This window comes from Diuraphis noxia, unplaced genomic scaffold (genome assembly GCF_037042655.1).
Source record: "Diuraphis noxia isolate RWA-SAM2 unplaced genomic scaffold, SU_Dnox_SAM2 contig0003, whole genome shotgun sequence".
Lineage (NCBI taxonomy): Eukaryota > Metazoa > Arthropoda > Insecta > Hemiptera > Aphididae > Diuraphis > Diuraphis noxia.
This window is the reverse complement of record NW_028301713.1, coordinates 75258122-75278981: the sequence shown is the minus strand read 5'-3', so window position 1 is coordinate 75278981 and position 20860 is coordinate 75258122. Positions and strand designations below refer to the sequence as shown.

The 20860-nt window shown below is 26.5% G+C and overlaps 1 protein-coding gene across 2 annotated transcripts in view; it reads right to left on the bottom strand.

Annotated features, from left to right (window-relative positions):
* cnc (NFE2 like bZIP transcription factor cap-n-collar) overlaps window positions 1–20860 on the bottom strand; it is a 103725-nt gene that overhangs the window by 81435 nt on the left and 1430 nt on the right. Inside the window, exons 1-2 of one of the 2 annotated variants that reach the window (XM_089221867.1) lie at window positions 12421–12635; window positions 10595–11080 (exon numbers count right to left, since the gene is read on the bottom strand). In XM_089221867.1, the coding sequence (XP_089077993.1) occupies window positions 10595–11080; window positions 12421–12423 (489 nt within the window). In that variant the 5' untranslated portion in view covers window positions 12424–12635. Of the gene's footprint in view, window positions 1–10594; window positions 11081–12420; window positions 12636–20860 lie in introns of those variants that run through there. The other variant, XM_015524933.2, reaches the window with a different exon arrangement.

The window sequence follows — 20860 nt, the reverse complement described above, 5'->3', positions numbered from 1 at the left end:
TACTAGAATAATTTTGATGAATGATGACTAATCTCAAAGGATCTAAAAAAATAGATATGCGACAATTACCAAAGTTATAACTAATAAACACGATAGTATATTTTATTATTATTATTATTATATTAATAAATCTGCGGCAACATATAGGCTATTGGGTGGTCATTTTTAGTAAGTTTTTCAGCTGTGAGAGAGGGTACAGTTGGTTGGAATTCATTGTTTGTATGTGTGACAAGGATTTGTTGCTAAAAACCCGGATGGTCACCCATCCAGAAGCTAGCAAAACAGGCCACCAGTACACACACTCAGAACATTTCGGCAATTGAGTTTACGGCCACGCCATACCAAGCCACCAATAGAATATCAAATCACCATACCCTTTACACACTTACGCTTATAGTCAAATTATAGATACCTATAATCCATACGGTCACTTAAAATATATATCAATACATCAGTTGCTGAAAGTCGGAAACAGTGATTTAGTTTCGGGTTTAGCTAATTATGTGTGATCGCCAGAGAAATTAGTGGTCTATTAGAATATACAGAAGTAACGTGCACACTAGGCAGGAGGGAGCGGCTGATTATATTGAGGTTAAATGTTGGATATATTTTGAGCGAAAGATTAAAGAATAAAAGAACCGTTGATGGATTTGGTTTCGTTTATTTTTACTTCCTGATTTTATTGATATCTTTTTAAATTGACAAATAGTACTTACCTATCGCTATCGATTTGATAATATACAGAGTGACCCCTTTAAGCGGGTACACTAATTATCTCGAAAAGTATTAACTTTTTTTGAAAACATATTATAATATTAAATAAATGTTCACCTTTATATTAATAAGACCACTAACAAGTTTTGATTTTCAAATGATAACATATAATTAAAATATGATGAATTAATAAAACCATTTTTTTCATGAATTTACGTGTTAATATTTTCATTTTTCGTTGATTGTTTTGTGAAATACGGCTCCTTGGAGTTTGGGTGGTTTTTACTATTTTTCCAATGATTGTAAAGACCAGGAGCTAGTGATAAATTCAATTTCGATGAATCCAAAGTAACAAAATAAATAGCAAATTAATTAAAGATTACTATTGTACTTTGAATCTTAATCGTTTATTAACTTAACGACTAATTTAATTTATTTTGTTGCCTTGGATTCAGCGATATCGAATTTATCACTAGCTCCAGGTCTTTACAACTATTGGAAAAATAATAAAAACCACCAATACACTTTAAGGAGCTGTATCTCACAAACGGCATACCAACAACGAAAAATAAAAATGTTAACACGTAAATTCATGAAAAACAATGATTTTATTATTAATACATCATATTTTAACTACCTATACCTATGTTAACACCATTTGAAAATCAAAAATTGACAGTAGTTTCACCGATAAATATATAAGGGTAAAAAAACTTAAAATATTTGAAGGTTTTAGAAAAACATAAACCTAAACGTTTGAAAGAAAAAATTCAATAAAAGTTAATACTTTTCTAGATAATTAGTGAATCCACTTAAATAGATCACCCTGTATATAGTATATTATATGTACCTAAATGTTAAATTTACTTTTCATCTAGTAGGTCATTGCAATGAGTGTGATATAATTTAAATTCAATGACATATCATTGATTAAAGAAATTATATACATAATACCTACGATGAAAAACGATTCCGAGTAAAGACGGTAGTCGACCTACCTATACGTCTACAAAATATTTCACGATATTAAAAAATGTCTTCAAAACTTACAATTTAAATCTATATATGGGGTATTGCTAAAGTATCTAATAGCAACAAAATCCAACAGTTCCAGAATATTGCTCTTAGAAAAATTACAAAGGCTCCACCTTTTGTGTCTAATTATATCCTACATGAAGAACCTCACAATGAAAACCGTGACAGAAGAAGCTGTAGATTTCTACAAACGCTTTCATAATCGCCTACAATTCCACCAAAATCCATTGATAAAGAGCCTCTACATCCAAACTATACCCGGAAACCCCGGGCGTCGTCTAAAAAGGAACTGGTGCCGTGACTTGTTATAAAAAAAAATTTTTTTTAAAAACACAACCATGTTCTAGACTCTAGACAGCATTAATTCCCAGCCAAGTTCCACCAATGGGTGATTTCTTAATTCAAAATATTCATGCTACTATTATAATACCATATATTATACTTATTGTGCTATGTTGTACAGATGGTGTACTTCAAATTGTTAATAAAAAATAAATAAAAAAGTAATGCATCCTTAATTTTTTTTTTATCTAATGAAAACTTATGAGAAACGTGTTTAAAATTTTCAAAATGTAGTAATAAAATCTTAAAATTCAATGAATTTTTAATTTTAATTTACGTAGGTAGTAAAAAAACCTACTTGTTTACATAAATCGGCAAAAATATTTTTGAAATTTCATCATGTTGATTGAAAATATATGTGAAAACATTTTTCGACAGTTTCAAGTCTCTAAGCCCTAGGGTTTATCATTCGTTTTTGAATTACAAAAACAATCTATTTTCTCAGAAACTGCTTTTGAATCTTAATGTTCTAAAAGTAAGAGCTTACCAAATTGACGAATTTATATATATATATTGTTTCCATGCCTCTATATGAATTAATTTAGGTGATGTGTATTTTATAATAATAACATAATGTTATCATTGATTAAATATACAATAAATTATACATATTATGATGTTAAATATAAATATAAAAAACCCTAAATTGATATTTTAATACCTTTATAAAAAGTTTATGATACATAAATTCACCATAATATTAAAAATAATTGAGTAAAATGGATTTGTGAAAAGAAGGTAACATACCAATGTGTTAAACCTGTCATGCGGGTGTGAATTATATTAGTAGCGCTATCTATGAGTATACAGTATACCTACACATTACTACAAATTATTAGTTGTTGAAAGTATTATAAAGATGGCGTTATATGATTACTATTTTCCAATATAATAAGTAAACATTAAAAGATTACAGCCAAATATTTATGGATGATGACTTCATCTATGGACTATGATCTACTATGATATCATTTATTTAAGCTATTTTTAGTTTTAGGTAATAATTTGTATTGTCTTATAGTTAATTAAAACGTAAGAAGTGCTCTGAAGAATATGTATTCTGCAAAAGTTAAATTAATATCTTGTCAATATTTTTAAAAGAAATTATGATGTAATGTACATTATGTACTGCCTTACTTCCTAGCTTACTTTTATACTGATATTAGACTTGTTCCCTGACTTGTTTTGTGAAATGTAAATTCGATTTACGTAAGACTCTGCTGAGTTAATTGTATGTTAATTAATTTATCTATTTATTTATATAAAATCCACGAGCCAAAGCCGTTTAGGTAACAAAAGTTACATAAGAATTGGCACAATATGAAAACTAAATAGACAAGTGATAATAATAAAATTAAAAATAACAAATAAATACAAGACAACATTTTAGACAATAAAACAAAACTATAAAATAAAGTAATCAGACAGTAGGTATGCCTTAAAAATAACAAAGTTTTAGCTTTAAATACTTCACGAGATAAAACTAAAAATCTAAGACTGTGGAGATTCTATTGGCGTTAATAATGGCTCTTGAAAAAAATTAATTTTTTCCACTATTAGTATTAAAATTAGGTATATGGAACAAATAGGAATTTCGTGTACACTGTACACCTACTAGGGGTTCTAAATCCAATTGAATTTAAAATAGCTGGGCAGTTTATATTATAATTTAAAATATCATAAACAAACAAAATATCTATTAAATCACGCCTGATGTTAAGAGAGTCAATATCCAGTTTATGCCGCCATAATTGTGGAAACTCTTCACAGTTCATGGTAGCCGGTAGGATTTTTTTTTTTTAAATTCTATAATGTGACATTTATTACAATTAGAATAATAAGCTTAAAAGATTTAAAAAAACGGGTAAGTCGTCATCGTGGATGTCGCTCTGCTGTACAGTGGGTTACTGTAATGGATGGAATTAAATTTGAATCCAATGATATTATTACCATTGTAAACGAAAAACGTTTATTTGTCTAGGATATATTATCAAAAATTTTCGAATCTTAGATATAAAAGTAAAATTTTATATGAATTTCTAGCATAAAATAGTTTGCGAATTTTCGTGATTTTTACGTATGTTGTCAAAATTAAAATTTTAATGCTTATAAAAAAAAATTGTGACTATATATTTCTTTTATTTTTCAACTGCTATTGTAAAAATGTGTTAGGAGATTCACTTTTACATCGGAAACGACCCCCAAAGTTTGAAATTGAAGCATTATTTCGACTAGTTATGCTGTACACAGACACAAAACAAAAAAAAAAAAAAAAAAAAAAAAAACACACATATCATTGTAAAATCAATACATTCATCACTTCGTTCAGAATCTAAAAATAGTGCCAAATTAATACTCAATTTACCTTATCTGCTTATAAATAATGATTTAATAATATCGTACGTGGTACGCACGATTTAAGATATATATCTTAAATCGTGGTGGTACGTCGTCCTGATGGATATCCCGAGTACCTGAGTGATATAATTTTTGTTTAGTAAACTGCTATAATACGATTACAATAACTATTTTTATAGTGGAATTTTATTTTATTTTTCAATAGTTCTAATAACGATAAGATAATCAGATAATGTAACTATAAAGATATTTTGTTTTAAGAAAAAGATCATTTTGGTTTTATTCTTTAACTAGACCCATACCAAATTTTATGTGATATTCGTGTAATATCTGGTTATTAAATGTTTTTATAATTTTATTATTGTTTAAATATGAATAACGCTGAAAAAGTTGAGTTGTTGTTAATTTATGGCGAATGCCAACGTAATGTACGTCTAGCTGCTAGGACGTATTCCGAACGATTCCTAGAAAGATACCATCTATCTCATAATTATATCTTACGACTTTTACAAGGGTTAAATCAAGAAGGTAGATTTCCTGGCAGACAATAGACAAATCAACCAACAAAGGTGTAGAGCAGTATTTGATGAAGATACAGAATTACAGGTACTACATACATACGAGCTAATCCACATTCATCAATTAGGCATATTGTTCGCGAAATTGGAGTTTCATATGGTTATGTCCAAAAAATTCTAAAAATACACAAAATGCACCCATATAAATGTGATTTTGTCCAACATTTGCGTGCAGGAGATTCTACTAGTAGATTAGAATTTATGGCTTGGTTTAATATTCAGTTTTATTATAACCCTTAACCTAACCTAACCCTTTAATTGACAATCCTATTTTTTGGAGTGATCAATCAAAATTTACTAACATTGGTATAATGAATAAACAAAATCATCGATACTGGGATGACACTAACCCACACTGGTCACGTGAAACTAATTTTCAAACAGTCTGGGGTATTAATGTATGGCGTGGGTTAATTGGTGGGAAGCTTATAGGACCGTACTTTTATGATGGCATGCTTAATGGCAGACAATATTTAAATTTTTTAACCAACGAACTACCAGGACTATTGGATGATGGGGGCTAGGTAAATTGAGTCCGAGATAAGTTTGGTACATTTTGAAATCGGTAAATTGAGTCCCGGGGAAAAATAGGTGGTAGGTAAGTATTGAGTCCAGGGAAAAACGATTTATATGCATTTAAAATTTAAAAATGTGCACTATAAAATTTTTATTTGTGATTTGTGGACATTCATTGACTGCATGTATATGATTTTGAAAATAGAAACATGCATTTTTATTGCATGAAAATAGTTATATAATTAATAAATATAAAATGCATGTTGCTATATTCAAAATCATATACATGCAGTCAATGAATGTCCACAAATCACAAATAAAAATTTTATAGTGCATATTTTTAAATTTTAAATGCATATAAATCGTTTTTCCCTGGGACTCAAATTACCTACTACCTTATTTTTTCCGGGACTCAACTAACCTGCTACCTATTTTTCCCCGGGACTCAATTTACCGAGTTAGGGTCATTTGGGACTCAATTTACCGGGCGGTGGTAAACTCTCCCGATTTTTAAAACTAGTAAACTCTCCCGATGGCATAAACTCTCCCGATGGTATAAACTCTCCCGGGTAAATATTATGTTTACCTGAAAGAAATGTGTAAACTCTCCCGGGTCAATATTATTATGTTTATCTGAAAGAAATGTGCAAAGCTCTCCCGAGTTATTTTAAATGCTATTGCTATACTCTATGAATTGGCTAAACTGCAGAGATTGTGATTATAATTTTTATTATGAATTGTATTACCGTATTTAATCTGTATTTATCTTGTATTAACCTGTATTTGTCATTTAAATATTTAATTACCGTTAGAGTATTTTTAATTTAAATATTTAAAACGATATCGACTATAAAGGCTCAACCAATTTTAACTGTAAAACGAATAATACGCCATGCTCCCCAGCTAGCTAGTAGTATTGAAGTAGACCCGGGAGAGTTTACATGTTCTCTTCAGGTAGTACTGAACTAGACCCGTGAGAGTTTACATGTTCCCGTCAGGTAGTATTGGACTAAACCCGGGAGAGTTTACAATCGCCCAATTTACCAACCCCAGGATGATGCCCGATTAGACACCCGAGAACATATGTTTTTTCACCAAGATGGAGCACCAGCACATAATGCAATTATAGTTAGACAAAAACTAAATCAAATATTTCCGAACCGCTGGATTGGTACTTATGGCGTGGTTCCTTGGCCGGCACGGTCCCCAGATTTAACGCCATTAAATTTTTTTTTATGAGGACATTTGAAAACAGTGGTTTACAAAGATCCACCTGTCAATGTTCAAGACTTAAAAAACAAAATACAGGCAGCGTGTCAAACTTTAAGTGAGGAACAAATCAACGCGTTAATCAACTTCGACTGAATTTTTGAGACGACTCGAATCATGTTTAGAACATAATGGTGGACATTTTGAACAGTTCATAAGATAAATTTATTTTGTTATAAAATTAATATAACTATTACAAGCAGTTTATAAATATTTTGTTATAGGTACATTTAATTTATTAGTACAGTTAAGAGAATAAAAAATATTGTACACTATAAATAATATTTAATTACTTCAAATTTATTATTTCTTAATTATTATTAAGATTATTATTATTTATCTGATTGTCTTATCGTTATTAGAACTATTGAAAAATAAAATAAAATTCCACTATAAAAATAGTTAAAATTGTAATCGTATTATAGCAGTTTACTAAACAAAAATTATATCACATAGGTATTAAATTATTATTTATAAACAGATAAGGTAAATTGAGTATTAATTTGGCACTATTTTTTTTTTCAGCAGTTATAAGTGAACATTATACAAATTATGCAAAAACTCAAATGTCGACTTCTATAACTTTGTCAGTTTTGTAAATAGAAAAAAACTTTTTGTACAAAAAACATTTAAAAAATAATAATCTATCCGGATATGTAGAAAAAAAGTAGTGTTTCTATTTAAAAAAAAATGTAAGTTGTATTGCGTATGCGCACACTAAGTGTTAAAAATTTGAAAATCATAAATAAATGTGTATTTATGTACTATCTTTCATTCAGTGAAAACCCCATTTCAATACAAGGTCATCGTTCTGAAATATTTAGTGGTACCTTTTAGCGTGATCACACTGTATATATATAGGTCATTTATGATTTACATTGATTGTTCACGAGAACATCAATTTACGTAAAATCAAATAAGACAAAGACGTCTTTGTTTAGTTATTTTTATTATTTTATGTTGAAAACACAATATTTAAGAGCATTTTTTAAGGTTTTATAATATTAGTACCTACATAGTATTTTTTAAACGTATTTGTCTTATTTTTTATGTAATTTACTAGTTAAATGAGTTATAATTTATATGTAATGATTTTATAACCTTTAGGCTAGAGATATTAGGTATATGCAATTATAGCTGATATATGTGCATAACTCGTATTAAAAAAAAAAAAAAGCAGAATAATAATTTAATAGTTTTAGGTATAAAGATATGGTTTTTAAACAAAACATTTTGAATTATTTATGTAATAAGTACCACTCAATAAGTAAATAACACGTGTATGCAATATGCGTAACCAGTTGCACCAGTTGGAGTTTGCTGTGACATCCAAGAAATGTCTTCCTTCATGAAAATTAATTTCCACAAAATTCCCTTATCCTCTATAGTAGGTAAGTTAATGATTCAACTTAACAGATTTTACTATTTATTTCAGTTACCAAGTAGTTTTGTCTGAGAGTATAATGTAATAAGTAATAAAAATAATAGGTACTTTTATTTTAAACTTAGTAGAAAAGGACAGTAAAGAAAAATACCAAATGCAATTAATTTTATAAATCTTCACTGATGATTCAATTTGAAATAAACATAATAATATATAGGTATCAATATAACTAAATTCGATAATGTTGGATATTTTTTGCACTAACTTATGGTCCATAAAGGTAATAAATACCTACTACAAAACATTAAATTTATAATAATCTGTCAGAAATAAATATATCAGTCGTATGTGGTCAAATAAGTTACCTGCATAATTTTATCACAACGATTCACATATTATTATGTATAATTAATCCAAACCAACCAATACAATTTTCTTATAAAGATTTTGAATTACATATATGAATTAAGGAGAATCTGTTAATATAATGCCGATTATATTTTTAGATTTCTTTTAATAGAATTTATAGTTAAATTTATAAAGACTTGCCAATTTAATACAAAGTTGCTTAGATTACCTATATTCATTTTTATATTCAATTCACTTTTAAGATAATTATTCAAAAATTATTCATCATTTATATTATAATCCCATTTAAAATAAAAAATGTTTTATAAATCGAATAGTAACCTCGTCATTTTTTTTAAGTAGGTACAATGATTATGATCATTTGATTTTAATCTACAATTAATCTTACACCATATCACTGAGGTGATATCGTTGTATATCCGTATATCTACCTACCTAATCAGACTTTTTAAAATTATTTGAAACATAATCGTCATATTTTTAATGTCAGAAATAAAATATTTAAATAAAATATATATCATGAAGTACAAGAGCACTCGAATAACATACTATTTTAATTGACATAATTATTGAAAACTTCAAGCTTACTTGTATAATTTATTATACTCATCTTTTTTAAAATTTCAATTAATACGAACAATAACATATTAAAATCCAAAATTTTATATCAAATTTTTATTCATTTTTAAATACTTATCAACTCATGACGATAACGTCAATATTATACTATTTTACTATATAGGATGATAGGCCAATTTAGTGTAATTGATAATTTCGTTTATTCAAATTCTTATTCATGGATTTTCTAAGGATCGATGGCAGATAGATACATTTTAAAAAGTTCGAGCTAGACTATTAAAAAAATTTCAAGCATGCGAGTTTTGTAAATCTGTTCGTAGTGATCATAATTGTACTATTAGTAATAACTAAAAACTAATAAAAATAACTAAATATTGTTTTAAGTAATTTCTAATTTTAGTAATAACTAAAAATTAAAAACTAATTTTTTTTTATAATAAGGACTTCACGTTCACAAGTCACCGAAGCGGCGTTTTACGCGGGAACGGTAAACAAATGCTCATTCGTACGTACTTTTTGTCCATTCCACCGATCGACCTAATAGTACGACAATATTTCAGAATACTGATTTGAATTCGTTTTAATGTCTGCTTGAGATCGGTCACTCCACACAGACTTTTAATTTAAATTCCGAATAATCAACGTTTGCAAATTTCGAAATTTCAAAATATTCATATTAAATAAGTTGTTGAGTGGCGATATTAGATAAAGTGGAATGACGGTTCTTCAATAAACATAATAACTAATTCAAATCAGTTTTAAAAAGTATTACCTATCGTATTATAAAGTCAATCAGTTTGATATGTTTTGACTAAAATGTACGCGACATGATCCCTATAAAACAATTATTTTAAATAGGTGTTTAGATTTTTACATCATTTAAGGATTGCCTAATTTGATTAAAACCTATTATTCTCAAATTAGAACCACTATTTTTTTACTGTAAATCGTAAAATGGGATAGATGATTAGGTAATAACATTTTTAACAGATAAGTGTGTATCGCAAAAAAAAAATAAATTGATTAAATACGGAAAATAAATTAAATACTTTTAAAGTAAAAAAAATTAAGTATCTAAAAATATGTATGAGTAAATATACAAACAAATTTCAAAAACCGGAAATTGTATAAATTAATATAAGTTAAATATGAAATATAAAGTATAGTTATCTATATACAAATTAAAAATATTTTAATTATTGTTTTATCCATTATTTAAATTGCGCTTTCAAATATAGTTCACATTTTATTACGAATACTTATACTAGAAAAAGAGAAAAGTAAAACATAACCACATAAAGGTACTATAGAATAGTCACAAGGAGTCACAGGTAAAGAGTTGTACCTGTACCTACACACCTAATTTGGATATACCTACATGCAGACAGTGCAACGAATGCACATTACATTTACATTTAACAAAAAAATATTGAACAAATAAAAAACTTACCTCTGGTGCAAACATGAAAACATCTTCAACAATATCTGTGTCAAATACTTCCACGTCGTCGTTGTCTTCATTATCGTTTTCTTTAGGTTCCGTTTTAACAACATGACCTCCGGGATCTTGCTGTTGCTGGTCGTCTCGGCCGTTCTCGCTATCATCCACATTAAGTAAATATGCCTCTATGTTCGATGGATATCGATCGCCATATCTACCCAAAGACAATAATTCGTTTAACAGCCATTGTCGATCCAAATATCGATCAACACTTTTGGGGTGGATTTGCGTTAATGGACCAAAGCCATTTGAATAACTATCATCATCCCATCGACCGAAAGGTCCTACTTCTACTTCGGCCGAAGGTGCCGAAGGCCATATTCCAAATGTTGGCCATAGACGATCGTAGCCAATAAGACTCAACAGCAATGCCATCTGGAGCAATTGCTCCGAAAAGCCTTTTTTAATTCGCAACATAATTTTTTTCTTGTGTCTCTGTTAAAAAATCAAAATTAAAAAGTTAAAAAAGAACACTATAACATAGCTTTAAAAGAGCGCAACACCCGCATTTGTTGTCTCAGTCTTACATACGCGTAACATAGCAAATTTACACTCAGCAGATCACGTTTTATTCCGTTAGCTTAAAAATTAGAGAAAATACACCTATTATGAAACTTGATTGTAAGAACATTATCTATTTTTTTGGAAGTATTTTTACGACAATTCAGTTTTTAAGTGAATTATGAATATTTTTATTTTTACAATATATTTACGCGCATAACTCCCTTAAAAACTGAATTATCGTAAAAACACTTCCAAAAAAACACAGATAATGTTCTTGCAATCAAGTTTCATAATAGGTCTATTTACTTAAATTTTTAAGCTAACGGAGTAAAACGTGAAATGCAAAACGTAAATTTGCTATATTACGTGTATGTAAGACTGAGACAACAAATACGGGTGTTGTGCTCTTTTAGATAATATTTACATATTAATACAAAATAATTAATAAAACCATAAGTATAGATACAGATAAAGATACACCTATACAATTATACAATAATATTGGTGTACATATTATACAATATACATAAATATTTCGCAATTTATATTCTTAAAAATATAGTAAATAATATATTTAGTACCTAGATGAGTTTCGTAACACTGACTTAATAATTTAGCAGAAGATAACATTTGAAAAATAAATAATTAACTATAATATACTGGGTACAAAAAAAAAAACCATTTGATAATATTACAATTAACGAAAAAAAATTATTAATATAAAATAACACATATAAGGCAGTTTTGAATAATTTGCTCACGCACCTTGAAAGTTGAATAAACCTTCAATATGACTCAACCGGTTGTGTTTCTCTCCTTATGAAGCTGGAATTGTTTCGTGCTCGTGAGACATATTTTGAGGGTTATCAGTTATCATTTATTAATATTATTATTTTATCATCTAATTTAATAATTTTTAAAAATATGAAATAATTCGCGTTATGCTTCTGATACAAATAAAAATATTTTAAAACTGCATAAATATCCAACAAATAAATTACAATTTTTTTTTTTGAAAGTACCTAGGCTGTAAAAAACATTTTAAATTCTCATGGGATTCTTATTCTAGCAAGTTTACCTCCGACGTAATACGTAATAGATTTTAAGTGAACAAAAAATTTATTACTTATAACCTAATTATTATAATAAAAATAAGTATGTTTAATTTTACAATTTCATTACCTAATACTTAAAACCAAAAAATATTAAACAAACCACTTAATGTAATCGTGTTATAATACATATTATTTTAAAAAGTTATTCACACTAACCATTTTTAAATCAGGTTTAACAACACAGATGTCCTTGGTAAATTGTATACCTTAATAGTACAACACTATTATGAGGTATTGCAGGTGTTCTAGAAGCTGGAACGTTGTGAAAATATACAAACATAAAACAGTAAGCCGACAAATAAGGAGTTTTTTTTTTTAACGAACAAAAAGAAAGTGTAACGACAAGATGTCTAACGACGATTGTTTTCAAATTAGCCGTAGCAACAAAGTAAATTTTAAGAGAACGACGTACACCATTTTGGCAAAAGTCCCATAAGTGTGTGTGTTATTAATTACGTGAGAAAAATTTAACTTTAGTGATGATCACGAGTTTGTTGATCCAGAAAAGATAAAACAATATACAATTTTGAAATTTTTCGGGTCATGGGCAATGTATTTATAGGAAATTTTGATTTAAAAGAACTATTAAAACTTACTGTGCCAACAAATGTATGTAAATGTATTATACTTATCATATTTTGTGTTTATTATGATTATATTAATTTGTTTAAAAATAAAATCACTTTGTTCAATTGAACAATAATTTCAAAAGAAACAAATTTTCCAATTAGAATTTGGTCATATTTTATTAAGGTTACTTCATAATAAATGATACTTTAAAAATATCTATTATTTAAATGAATAAATTATTTTTGAATGCTTTACGTATCAGAAAGCTAGGATCCAATCTCAAGAGTAAATTTAAAAATATGTATTAATAAAGTTCTTTTATTTTTACGATACTAAAAAATAAAAATATCTAACTTAAAATGGTAATAACACTAATAACTAGTAAGTAACAAATAATAATTAATAATAAATACAAAAACAAAAAATAAATAAATAACTATATTAACTAAATATTAAAATAAAAATTTAATTTAATTTATAAATATTAAAAATCTTCGAATTTAAATTAAGTTTGAACTGTATATATAATACATACGTGTGTATATTTTTAATTATTTATAATCTATACTTTATGAAATTTATAAATATAAAAGAACTAAAAATTAACCATTTTTTAAAATGAAAATTTGTATTCCGTAAATTTTTAACTGAGGTTATTGTAAAATTGTAAATTGTTTGCGGAATTGTTTGTTGCTACCAGGTGGCATGCTGTACTGCAACTATCACTGTAGTATATCTTCGTAGGTATCTATTCTTTATAGGAATAATGTGATAGTTACATCATGAACCGACAATTAAATTGGTTATGTTATAAGTTATAAGTTATAACTATGGATTTTTATTTATCTTTATCTTAACCACGTAAATAAAAACAATAAAACATCGAATCACATTTGATTTATGTTTAGTTATGCGAAAATATTATCTTTAGAAATACGTTAGAAAATTAATGATTTAAAAAAATTGGTGGTGCTCGAATTGGTGGGAAGGGGGACACAAATAAACTCTTATACTTACTAATACCTTTTTATATTATGAGAACACTACATTCATTATTTTCATTGGGACGTTGTTTTCACTAAAAATTTTTTTGTTTTATCAAGATTTAATTTATTAAAATTCAATTTTATGAATTTTAAGATACTAATCAATATTAATATTTATAATGATAAAAAAAACGAAAATTAATATGATAAAGTAAAGATGAGATTCTTACAATTTTAATACGATTTATTAATTGTTAATATTAGAACAAATTCACATACTATGGAATATGTAGAGGAGAATATAAAATTTTTATTTAAAACAATTATAAATGAATTATTTGGGTAGTTATAACTCATTTAAAATAGAACTTTGAATTTTATGATATAAAATTGTTGTAAACGAAAAAAGATTCTGAGTGAAGACGGTCTGCAGTCAACCTATACTATTACTAAGTAGATATTTATTTTATGATATTATTCTTATTAAAGTAATGTATTTTAATATTAGAAGTTATTAGTTCAGTATGTTAGATTAATTTTTGACCAAAAATTGCATTTGAAAATATCTGTGTTGTAAATTTTTAACAGCAAACTAACACCCTAACTTAAATTTTTTTTTTTAAATTATCAGATGCCTTCTAATATACTGAATATATTATTAAAATACTATATTTTAGATTCCGAACGAAGTGATGAATGTATTGATTTTACATTTACAATGATGTGTGGTTTTTTTAATTTTTTTGTCTGTGTACAGCATAACTAGTCGAAATAATGCTTCGATTTCAAACTTTGGGGGTGGTTTCCGATGTAAAAGTGAAGATTCTTGGTGCATTATAGAGGTCAAAAGTAAACATTTTCCAACATTTTTCAAAAAAATCGAGAAAAACAAAAAAAAAATTACAGAAAACCGGGAATTTTTACGCAAAATCTGTAGTTTTCGACCAAATCGATTTTTATATATGGTTGTAATTCAAAAGCTAATCACTGTAAATAGGTACTTGAAATTTTCACCAAATGTTTATGTTAGTGTTATCTATATACAGTTTAATTTTAAAATTTTTTGACTTTTTTTGAGTTATTTATAGACCACTGAAATTTTCAATTTTTTTGAGAATTTTTTTTGAAGTGTCGGTAAAAAAATGTTGGACGACCAAAAAAACTTGAAAATTTAATACAAGGTTTCTTATGAGTTGTTCTTATTGTAGCTAAAAAAAATTAAAAATCGTAAGTCACAATTTTTTTTAATAAGCGTTTATAGTTCAAAATTTTACGTAATCTGTCGAAAACGCGAAAATTTGCAAGTAATTTTGAAGTTGAAAAATCATAAAATTGTTTGCGTTTATAACTAAGGATTAAAAATACAACACTAAGTTTTCCATAGGTTTTCCTTCGAGAAGCTATAGAGAAAACTCGAAGCATCATTATAGGAAAAATTTTAAGTGCGTTTGAATTTTAAATTTTTACGAAATAGCGTAACGATAACGATTTACGAGTTTAAATATTTGTAAATATTCAAAAAGTATAAGTCGTAGAAACTTGAAAATTTCACAAGTTATTTTGATTGGAATTTTCTTTATATGATTTAATTTTCAAAATATTTTGACTTTTTTTAAGATATTATAGACAACTGAAATTATTAATTTTTCTGAAAATTTTCTTTTGAAGTGTCGATAAAATTTTATTGACCCTATATCAAAATACTTGAAAATTTAATACAAAGTTCCTCATAAGTTATTCTTATAGTAATTAAAAAATTAAAAAATACATAGGCACAATTTTTTTTTATTAGCATTTGAAGTTCAAATATTGACTTAATACGTAAAAATCACCGCAATTTTCAAATTATCTTAGATAGAAATTCATAAAAGTTTTTCTTTTTAAATCTAAGATTTTAAAATTTAATACAAGGCTCCTAACATATTTTTCCAATAGCAGTTGAAAAATAAAATAAATATATAGTCACTATTTTTTTTTTATAAGCATTTAAATTTTAATTTTGACAACATACGTAAAAATCACGAAAATTTGCAAATTATTTTAAGCTAGAAATGCATAAAAAATTTTCTTTTTAAATCTAAGATCTGAAAAATTTTAATTATCTATAATATATCCTAGACAGATAAGCCGTCTCCGTTCAGAATCGTTTTTCATATACAATGATACCTATCATTGCATTCAAATTTAACCTACCTTAGTCAGAGGTCCACCCCACCCCCAATGTACAGCAGAGAGATACCCACTTACCCGCTTTTTTTTATTGATCTTAAGCCCGGCGACTAAGGCCATTAGCTGTTTTAAGGGTTATGAACTGTGGTAGGAGTAAGGTTTTGGTACGGTAGGTTGTTTTTACGGTTGTTACGGTACGTAGCAAACACGTGTATGTGTGGCAAGGTTTTTAACTACTATGAACCCTGGTGGTCACCCATCCGGGAGCTAGTAGCTGTGGCAGTTACTTACTCCCAGTCGCATTTCGCGATCGGTAGCAGCCAACAGACCACGCCAAGCCACTTATTTTTGGTTTATATTAAGTGTTTTGTGTTTAGTTTACAAATAACCAGCAAGGGCGCCCGCAGGGGGGGGCAAAGGGGCCATTGCCCCTACTGGGAATATTTTAAAACTATTTTTAATTTAATGCCACGCATATTAAAGACATTGTTAAAAAGCAAAAACAAAAAATTATTGAAGACGTTATACAATCATTTTGTATACAGCTAAGACGCATACAACTTATATTTGATAATTAATATAAATATAATTAATTTGTAACATCTACATTAACATGTATTTAAAATATATTAATATTGTATTGAAAACCTATACATATAAGGGACTTATGTGATTACATATAATGTTGTTTTTTTCTATATATGTTATGCTATTTTAGAATGAATACGCATAAGAAATATATTACAATTTAAAATAATCTTTTTGATTTGGTTTAAAATTTTTATCTTGACCCAGGTGGGATTTTATTTTGCGGGTGTGCTTGATAACCAGTAACTTTGAAAAATAAATAATTACTAAATCTATATAAATAAAAAATTTCAAAATGTTTATGAAAATTTATAACTCTATAGTCTATAAGTATACTATACAGGGTGATTTTTTAATCATGAACCACTCATTATTTCAAAAAGTATCAATGTTTTTTAAAATATTTTTTTACAAAGTTTCATATTGTTAAAAAAACAACGATTTTATGAAAAAATTATATTTTTTAATATTTTTTATCCTTATAATTTTTTAAGTTTTTTACTTTTTTGAATGGCAACCTACAGTTTTAATTTCATATTCCAAAGCAGAATATTTTTCTAAGTATTTTGATACGTAAAAATCGAATTTTGGACGAGTAGTTCATGAGTTATAAGTATTTAAAGTTTTGACAAGCGGAGTAGTGGACAAACATTTTGCGGGGTAACCCCGTACCACTCCACTCCGCCAATCTAAACTTTAAATACTTATAACTCATAAACTACTCGTCCAAAATTCGACTTTTACGTATCAAAATACTTAGAAAAATATTCTGCTTTGGAATATGAAATTAAAACTCTAGGTTGCCATTCAAAAAAGTAAAAAGTTAAAAAATTATAAGGATAAAAAATATTAAAAAATATAATTTTTTTATAAAAACGTTGTTTTTTTAACAACATGAAACTTTGTAAAAAAATATTTTCAAAAACATTGATACTTTTTGAAATAATGAGTGGTTCATGATAAAAAAATCGCCCTGTATACCTAAAACAATAAAGTGACCTCAGGAATTCCTAAATTATTATATAGATTCAAAATTTGATTTAATTAGTACTGTAAGCAGGTAGTCAAAAGTAAAACCCAATATTGTTTTAAATAATAGGAAAATACTAAAACAAATAAATTTAAAAAAAAAAAATGTTTTATTCAAAAATCTTAAAATTGTATTACCTTTAGTAACCTGTATTAATAATAGATTAGCAAAATAGGTAATAGTAATATAAGACGTTTAAGATTTTTTGTAAACAACAATTTAAAATTTAATTCAAATTTGACACATTCATAACAGTGACAAAGTCAATGGCGAGTTATACTAAGTTAACTTAAAATCCATTATATAAAAGAAATCCCTAATTTTGTTACGCTTAAAATAACTAATACAATTACATTATATTATAGGTAAGTGATAATATTTTATTACCTATTAGATATGTATTATTTGCATAGACCTTATACTCAGTATAAAGTCTATGATTATTTGTACATGTACTATACTCTACAAACAATTGTTATCTGTTCTAATAAAATGTGTTAACACTAAACAGTTAAGAAATACAAGTTGTGTATCTTCAATTTTGAAAAGGAAACATTTCCATAAATTAATATTATAAATACAATTCAAAAAGTTCATATAATATATGAAGAACAGAAATATTTAAATTTCCAAGTTATATATTAACAGAGTCTAAAGTACAGTTTATAAACTTGTGTTTCATTATCATTACTAAACATATTTCTAAAAAGCTATTCATTTTGTATACAATAAAACCACACAATTTCAATAAAACTATGTTGAAACTATCATAAGTATCAATATAGTTTTTTATATGGTACTACAAAACCAAGGTTTGATTTTGTAATTTTGATGAGTGTGTACAACTCACAAGCTCAAGCCATGTAAAATTTTAGGGGTCCACTTAATAGGGCTTATAAAGAAGAACTTGATATAGATATTGGGTGTGTTTTTAATGTTATGTCTAAGGATAGATTACAATATTATCTATTTTGTATTCCATTCTTCCAGTTAAAGCTGTTCTACCACATACTGCATAGTTTATGCACCCATTATGCATAAAAACAAAAAATAATCAAAATATTTGTGTTTAGTGCTTGACATTATATTTTTCATTTATAATTTATGGTTAAATTCTATATACTATAGGCCTATTTATCTAACATAAATTTAATGTGTTCTATATTATATAATATAGTGTTAAAAATCCAAAATATCTAAGCCATTGTGTGGAGCTGTAAAAAGTAAAAAGGCAAGAATAAAATGTCATAATAAATAAAAATATTTAATCAAAAAATCATAAATGCATAGGTACACAACAGTTATTAGTAACTAGTATGACACTCATATATTTAAATTCATTATTTATCAACCCAAAATTAATTAAAATCAAAATGCATAATATCTAATTTATGTTTTAGAAGATAGATTAACAATTATGTTATAGTCAAATATTCAAAATAAAAAAAAGTGTGTGCAATGCTCTACTGAACATTAGGTGTCTATAGAATTACTGCGATGGATGTGTTAATTTTAAATTCAATGATAAAAAATTGTATTATTCGAAAATTAATTCGGAGTAAATACGGTCCATTAATCTTTAATAACACTATAAATATGTTTGAAAACATTATTACTTATGAGAAACGTTGTATTAAATTTTCAAGTTTTTTAATAAAATTTTTAAAATTTTTTTTTAAAAAGTTAAATAATATGCTAGGGTAGTATTTTTTTTATTTAATTATTTCCAAAAATATTAAAGATTGCCATTTTGTAGAGTTTATTTTTCTAAAAATATTGACGTTTCAAAATTTTATTTTCATTAATTTCCTGATTTTTAATAATTTTTCTAGTTTTGAAGAAATAAAATATGATTATAAGTTATAACTATTAGGAACACGGAAAATATTTGGCCGGCTGTTTGGGAATGTGAGCGCGCCGCGCCGGCGGGTCACATGTTTGATAACACTACGGTGTTAAATAATTCACAATTTTTCTTGAAACTAAAAAAAAATTAAAAATCAGGAAATTAATGAAAATAAAATTTTGAAACGTCAATATTTTCAGAAAAATAAACTCTACAAAATTGCTATGGTAAATTTTTTTGGAAATAATTAAATAAAAAAATATATTTTTTAAATTTTTTACCAAAACATTAAAATATGAAATAATTGTAGTTCTTATCCCTGTAAGTCTTATTACAAAACCAGAATTTCGATACCACCATTATTTGGGGAGATATCTCAATGGGTAAATCCTCACAGGACACCCTGTATATATATAATATATATACAATATACTTATTTAATCATAGTTTTTAAGATCAAATTAAATTTGTTTACTGAATTTATAGTAAATGTAAGTTAAACTAGTAAATAGTTAATTTAAAAAAAATTGAAAATATAACAAATTACTGTTCCGTAGATCCAATTTTGTGTAGTACAGATTAGGTACAACTAAGGAAGTTAAAATAATATAAACTAGTTCATTCTTAGCAGAAATTAATAAACTACTAAAATATAAGAACAATTTAAGTATAGGCTTAAGATGCTACACATTGCTACACACATATTTGTTGTCTCCGTCTTACAACTGCACGATATATCAAATTTGCGCTTAGCAGATCATGTTTAACTCTGTTAATATAATTAACGTTATTATAATAACTTTATTTTTTATTAAGAATATAGTTTTGTATTTATTGACACCTAGGTAGGTACATTGATAAAATTCAATTTACAAAAATGTACAGTGTTCTGTTTAATTAATACTAAAACAATAATATTAACATGGTAAGAAACAACTAAAGTGTTTTGACTATTCTGTAACCTAATTTAACAGGTCATTGTATTTTTTAAGCAGGAAATGTGTAGCGCTGGGTACAAATTAAAAATGAATGACAACATTTTAGCATTGAAACTAGTTATTTATGCATTTATTGATTAGATTTTATAGTAAACAATATTCTAAATCAAAATTGATATTTTAATTAATTGAGATATTTCAAGATTTTTAATAAATGTATATATAATTACACTAAATTTAAAATGTACTTTAAATACAGATAGAAAATATAAATCCAATGCCCAACTTAATTTCAGTAGGTTCATAACAGGTTAGCCAGTATGCCTAGCAAATAAAATTTTAATTTTTACTAGGACTAATTTACTGGTTAAGTATTCACAAATTTACTTCCATCAGTTGTATTACTTTCTATCCTACAGGATCACATTCTATTTTCAATGTCATTACATAAATAAATTCAATAGTTTTA